Below are 6925 nucleotides of genomic sequence, written 5' to 3' on the forward strand. Positions count from 1 at the left end.
AATCATCATTGTATTGCATTGCATTGTATGTTTTGCCCCCCACAATTAAAACTACTGATCTTTGATCATAAATTTAAGCATTTAAAATCATCTTGCTAAGACATTATTAGGAGATATAGAGTGACATTTAAATGCATTTTATTGAAGCTGTTTGCTGTATTGTTATAAAAACCACATTGATTCCCATTACAAGCTACCAGGATTTAATCTAACTGTTTGACCATATTAATAAAAACAACTCCACCAAATTGCATATTTTTTTATTAATTTGGCCCTCTGAATAATACCAACGTGTTTTCTTCCTCCTTGAGAATAAGCTTCATATTTTTATATATATTAGACTACATGAACCATAAAAGCCTGATCTATCAAATATGATACTCAACAAGAACGCAATAGCATTTTCAATAACATTTCATTAAAAAAAATACCCTGTTTATACTCGGTATTAAGATGCATGCAGGATGGGTGAGTGTTAACACTACACATACAGTGTTGTCACATGCATTTTTCAATACGTCCATATGTGGTTTCACTGATTTTATCACTTGTTTTAGACCCCATTTACACATGCATTCAGCACTGACCACTCATGATCCAGTCTCAAAAAATGGATGCTAGGTGCAAACAGGGTCTTTGATGTATGACATGGAATGCGTGAGTGTCAACAGATAGCAGGACAGGCTTTCAGAATGCTGCTGCCTCTTATCTTTGTTCATCTCTATAGGTCGTAGGTTTTGATGGTTCCACCACAGTGGAGGAGTTCCTGAACACAGTAAACCAGAGGGCAGGCATGAGGAAACCACAGATTTCAGGCTTCGCGCTCTTCACTGATGACCCCTCTGGAAAAGATCTGGAGCACTGCCTGCAGCCCAGCAATAAAGTATAACATGAACATTAAATATAAGAGCTTTTACCAAGTACATAAAACAGTTAAGTCTTTATATTTTGTGATGCAAGAAAATTAAAAGAATGTTTTTTAATCTTCTGATGCAGATTTGTGATGTGATCTCAAAGTGGGAACAGGCACTGAAAGAACTTCATCCTGGAAAATATGAAGGAACACGAATTGTCCGTCTCACTTATAAAAGCAGGTACGTTTGAAAAACTGTGGTCTCATACACACAGTATCTATCAAAATCAAGTATTAAGAATGTTTTTCATGAGTCAGATTTTTAATAGCAGACAATCTTCCTTGTAGGCTGTGTTTCAGAGCTCAGGCTAAGGGGGAGGCTGAGAGAGAGCGCCTCCTGCTGGCATATCAAGTAAATGAAGAGGTACAACAAGGGCACTTCCCTGTCAGTAAGGAACTGGCCCTGGAGGTGGCTGCGCTGATGGCACAGGTGTGTGTTAATGTGCATCAAGTGTTTGAGAGTAAGTGTATTTGAAGTGGTGGATCACAAATACACCTCAATCACATTTATCTTTTAGGTTGAGCATGGTGACCTCGACCGCCCAGCGATCTCTTCCATTGGTTCTTCTCAGCTGAAGACCCAACAGGTCCTTCTGCAGGTACTGGAGCGTTTTTATCCTAAACGCTACAAGCAGGAATGCAGCATGGAGCAGCTCAGGTAAATTCATATTTATTTGATTGATTACATCAAATGAATTCATGTATAAAATGGATATATTATATTATTATTTATGTTTAGCATTTTATTACATACTATTTAATTTAGTATATTTCAACTGGCCATGTGTGTCAGTACGTTCATTCACATTTATTACCACATTATCAGTATACAAAAAAAAAAAAAAAAAAAAACTGTTTGTGGAATTTAGATTTTTTTTTGTGTGTGTGTGTGTGTGTGCCTTAAGCAATTCTAGGGCAATTAATTATTATTATGCATTATTATGTATTATATTGTTATTAATAATAATTATTATAATGCAGTTATATAATTATTATTTTAATATAACAATGTCTTTTAATATAATTACAATTATATAATCAATTAAAATTAAATAGTAAATAGAATACTTTATGGTAACACTTAAAGCCTTCATGTATTATGCTTTATAAACACATTCTTAATGTATGTTATAATGCTTTATATCATTTCTAAAGTAATTATTACCATCATAAGTTCATAAGTTAAAATGCATCATAATATTTGAAGGTTTGTTTGTAATCTGTTTTAATGCATTATACTTTCTAAATGTGTAACAGTAAATAGAAAAGTATTATAATGTATTAAAACTGTGATTACAATTATTAATGAGATCACACAATGCATTTTAAGGCATATTAGTGCATTAACTAAAACTATTTTTATAATGCATTATATATAAAGGCCTTAAGTAAAGTGTTACCGGTACTTAATTTATCTATACACACACATACAGCTTTTTAGGATAATTTATTTTGATGTTTGACCACAGAATGCCCCATTTATCAAACAAAATATAAAAATAATGTAAATTATTTATTTTACATTTGAAATTCACTTTTATCAATTAATTTTATTTATTTTTTTTACATTTTTATTATTTATTTATTATTTAATTTATTATTAGTATATTTGTATTTGTGTAGTTGAATATCTTACAATCTTCCTTGTTCCATGGTTTATGATACTTTTCTTTATTAAGTGTAATTGAACTTTACACAAAGGACACTTTACTTTTCACCATGTTAATACACACTTTTCTTTACACAAACACTTTACTTTTCATTTAATCACAACTTTGTCCCACAGGGAACTCTCTGAGCGTTTGGCCACTAATTTGTATGTATTTAATTGGTGGTGGGCCTCAGGTTGTGTATGTTTGGGGCCAAGCTGTTCAGTGCCAAGGTAAGTTCAGATGTACAGTAGATAAGGCATCAGTATTCTTAGCCACTGGTGAAATTGAATTCTATTTTCTACACAACCTTGACCACTTAAAAAGATTTCCAGATGTACCTTTTCACAAGAGGGCTGTTAAAACATGGCAGAATATCTCCTTTTACTCCCACTCTGTTGGTGCACAGCCATTGCCTCCCTCTTCACTGGAGCAAACTCGACTATGGCTGGCTGTTAATGAGGATGGGCTGAGTTTTCTGGACTATACAATGGTGAGTGAATGTGGATGCTTTCTCTAGTTATAGCTTCAGAAAGTAAGACTGCATTAAAGGAATATTACGAGTCATTTATAACTTAAGCTCTTAAGTGTGCTGTTGATTGCCACAGAAAAGAATTTAGACTCCCTGAGGTTGTAAAAACAAATGAAAAACATGCTTACACTAAAGCCTTTTAATGAAAGCCTACAAGTCAAGTGTGCAGCACCACAAATATAAAACTATAATGCAGTTTTGAGAATGTAACAGTAACAAGGGATGTGATGTAACTGTAAAGTACATACAGTAGCTGATTCCAAGGAAATGTAGAGTTAAATCATTTTTGGAAATACTGTTTTGACAGTAGAAATGAGAAAATACTCAACCACTGATCACAACTAATGCATCATATAGACTATAACAGCATTTTAAGTTATTTTATCACAATCTAATTAATAAAGCCTTCACAGTTCCATGACATCCCTGCCATTTTTTAAAACATTAGTTGTACACAACCAGATGTTTATCCACTTAGTGAAGTAGTTTCACCTCAAAATAACAATTTAGCCATTTAAGGAAAAAATTAGCTTCATATCTCTGCTTTAAAACCTCTGGTCCACAAGCCTGCTGGCCTTCCAATGTCATTCTCTATGTTTCAAGAACTATATAATATCAAAAATATCAATTCTGCTTATAGGGCCATATTGGCAGGTGTGCTTGTTAGAAAAACTGTAGTCTTGATGTCTAGCCCATTTGGCTGTATTCTCACTTTGAGAGGTCTGGCTGTTTTGAGAAAGAATAAACAGGGTCGGGCAGACTGTAATTTTCTGTTTTCTATTTTTATGTCTTTTTTGGGAAAAGAACCAGGGGAACAGAAAACCTCACATTCTGCAGAAAAGATACATTAAAATAGTAATATTGTTATAGATTATTACAATTATTATTATCATTATTACATCTGTTTTGCATTTTAATATATTTTAAAATGTAATTATTGTGTAATGAATGTGATTGTCACACAATCATTCAGAAATAATTCTGATATGCTGATTTGCATGCTCAATAAACATTTATTTTTATCAATGTTGAAAACAGTTGAGGTGCTTAATATTTTTTTGTGGAAACCATGATACGTTTTTTTTTTCCTCCAGAATAGAAAGTTCAAAAGTACAGCATTTATTTGAAATATTTTTTTTAACAATATAAAAGTATTTACTGTCACTTTTACTTCAATTCAAGCTAAATAAATCAAGGATGCATTATATAAAAATAATCTGACTAATCACAAACTTTTAAACAGTAGTGTTTATATTTGTTTTTGTAGAGTTGTAAGAGACTGAAAATGTATGTGCCCTAAAACTAAAACTAAGTAGATGGATATTGATTTTAGAGAGAAAGAGAAAAATGTTACCCGTCCTGCATTAATTAATGGGGAGCAAATACAATTAGTAACAAATACAATTAGTATATACCTCGGTATAATGCTGTTCAATAAACTTGGGATGCATGGACTGATTTTGTAAATGCAAGAAGCTTCAACAGAGAATGTATTTCTTAAAGATATTACTTTCTTTTAATGTCCATAGCAGACTGCTTTTGATGTTTTATGGGGCTTCTATTGAAAGCATTATGAAATGTTGTGTGATTTATGGGTATGGTAATGCTTCCGAGGCTCAGAGGAGGTCACTGGGGAAGGTGGTAACAACAGCAAGTAGATTTTTAGGGATAAAGTTACAGAGAAGTATATATAAAGAAGCCAACGATATCCGAGGCTCAGAGGAGGTCACTGGGGAAGGTGGTAACAACAGCAAGTAGATTTTTATGGATTCTTATTCCTCTCGTGCTAACTGATGGTCAGCTAGGTCAGCAGTTATTTTAAATTACATTTATTAGGATTAAATTTTTTACATTTATATATGCCAAATGTGAATTCATAAATGACTGAAACTGCTCTGCTTTTCTTTAGCACCCATTCGTCACATATCCATACCAGTCAGTGATCACCTTCGGAGGTTGCAAGGAAGATTTCATGCTAGTGGTCAGCCAGATTAAAGACCAAGCTTTGGGCAAGAAGACTGTGGATAAACTTTTATTTGCAATGGCTAAACCAAAGGTAAGACATGCTAATTCACAAAAGGTACAGTACAGTAAAACACAGTTTAACTGCATTTCCAAATGCGGTCAGTAAAGACAGAATTCTGATATATGTTGTGCTTCTAACATTCAATTTTATTACCTGTCTTAAACTTCTACAACCCCCTCTGAAACCACTATCTGAAAGATGATAAAAACAGGTTTTTCAATGAGAGTTTCACTCATAAAGTATTGCATGATATAGGAAGTGCTAATGAGCTCTACAGTGTTTGTCTGAGTGTGAGATTTACTCCTATATCTGTGGTTTGTTGTGTCTTTTTTGGCCTGAGACAGTAAGATCAAGTTAAATGTAGAAATATTTGTCTACTAAAGACTCCCTGGTTCATTGTGCCTCTCTCTCTCTTGCTCTCGCTCTCTCTCTCTCTCTCACTGCTGTAGATCCTGGAACTGACGCTCCTCATGGCTAGTTATATTAACTACTGGACCTCTAGCTTACCAGGGGCTGGAAACCAGACTCAGTGCTCAGGAGTGGGGCCTCATGGAGACAGGAAGCTCTGGGACATCGACAGCCGACACTTCCCCTCAATGACATATACTACCAAAGGCCCCACTCTCCTTTAAAACCTCAGTCTCCAGGTGTCTGGGTTGGCAACCTATCACATGGTCTGCAAACAAATAAAAACACATTTTGGGAAATATTTAGATCATTCATTCAATTCAACGATTTTGTGTTTGAAGTTTCGAACCATAAACTGCAAAAGTTATTTGTGTGAAACGGTCACTATTTGCACACTGTTCGTAGTCCAAATACAAGAAATAAACAGATCACAAAGTGTTTTTTTTAAATGGCGACTCATAGAAACCCACCCTGAGAAGATCACCCACAAAGACAGAGCAGATCCAAGAGTATTTTATTCTTGAATGCAAAAAGTTTGGCGCTCATTTTTAAGGAATTAGAGCTTTTAAACTGGAAGTCCAGTTAAAGGCACGGTTTGACTTTTTCATCTGTGCATAACATGATTTTATTTTTATTTCTGTCTTTGTTTGAGTTTTTTGTTTATACTGGTTCAGGACATTTCCACTGTTTAACGGTACATTAATTAATGGTACCATCAGTCATTTGAAGTTTACGGTGAATATTAGGATGTGTAGAAACATTACACAGATCATCTCGAATACATCGGCACATTCAGCGGAAACTAGCTAACCAGCATATAAAGGACAGTCTTATGTGTCTAGTGGTAGTGTAACGGATGATGAATTCTTCTCATCTATCCAAGCAGGAAATGACATGAAAATGTCATCAGCACTATGTGAAGTTACAGAGTTTGGGCTAAAAGTTAGTTTTCTCATTTGTTTTGTGCCATTTTCAGTAGTACTACCAAACATTATAATTAATCTGAGCCAAACTGTTCATTTTAGCAAATGTAGTGACAAGTTTTAGGTTACACAGTAGTTGCAGAAAGGCACACATTTACTTCATATTTGCTCGCTAGCCATAGCCTTGCCTCTTGTATAATAAAAAAGAACACACCTATACATTTCTCAACATTACGTAAATATGTGCAGGATCATATATTTTCGTGAAGTTTGTAACTTGAGAATGGTCATAGTTATATTGATATTATTATGAAGTCATATTTTTAATTAGATTTTACATTAGCATATTTACCATAAACTGCATGTTTTCAACCACAGATTTTTTTTTCCCATAATTCATAAAACTTAATAAATACAAGTGTTAACTACTTTGTACAATATAAACTGTAATAATTATCATGAGTAAGTCAGAAA

General features: G+C 33.8%; 1 protein-coding gene across 1 annotated transcript in view; it reads left to right on the forward strand.

Moving 5' to 3' along the window:
* Positions 1–6639, forward strand: part of LOC109064633 (pleckstrin homology domain-containing family H member 1-like) — a 49694-nt gene extending 43055 nt beyond the window's left edge. Inside the window, exons 23-30 of the mRNA XM_042773396.1 lie at positions 728–883; positions 997–1094; positions 1202–1343; positions 1432–1571; positions 2700–2763; positions 2801–3055; positions 5004–5150; positions 5570–6639. Of these exons, the coding sequence (XP_042629330.1) occupies positions 728–883; positions 997–1094; positions 1202–1343; positions 1432–1571; positions 2700–2763; positions 2801–3055; positions 5004–5150; positions 5570–5752 (1185 nt within the window). The 3' untranslated portion in view covers positions 5753–6639. The remainder of the gene's footprint in view (positions 1–727; positions 884–996; positions 1095–1201; positions 1344–1431; positions 1572–2699; positions 2764–2800; positions 3056–5003; positions 5151–5569) is intronic.
* The last annotated feature ends 286 nt before the right edge of the window (positions 6640–6925 follow it).

Source organism: Cyprinus carpio, chromosome A17, assembly GCF_018340385.1.
Source record: "Cyprinus carpio isolate SPL01 chromosome A17, ASM1834038v1, whole genome shotgun sequence".
In the NCBI taxonomy this organism is placed as follows: domain Eukaryota; kingdom Metazoa; phylum Chordata; class Actinopteri; order Cypriniformes; family Cyprinidae; genus Cyprinus; species Cyprinus carpio.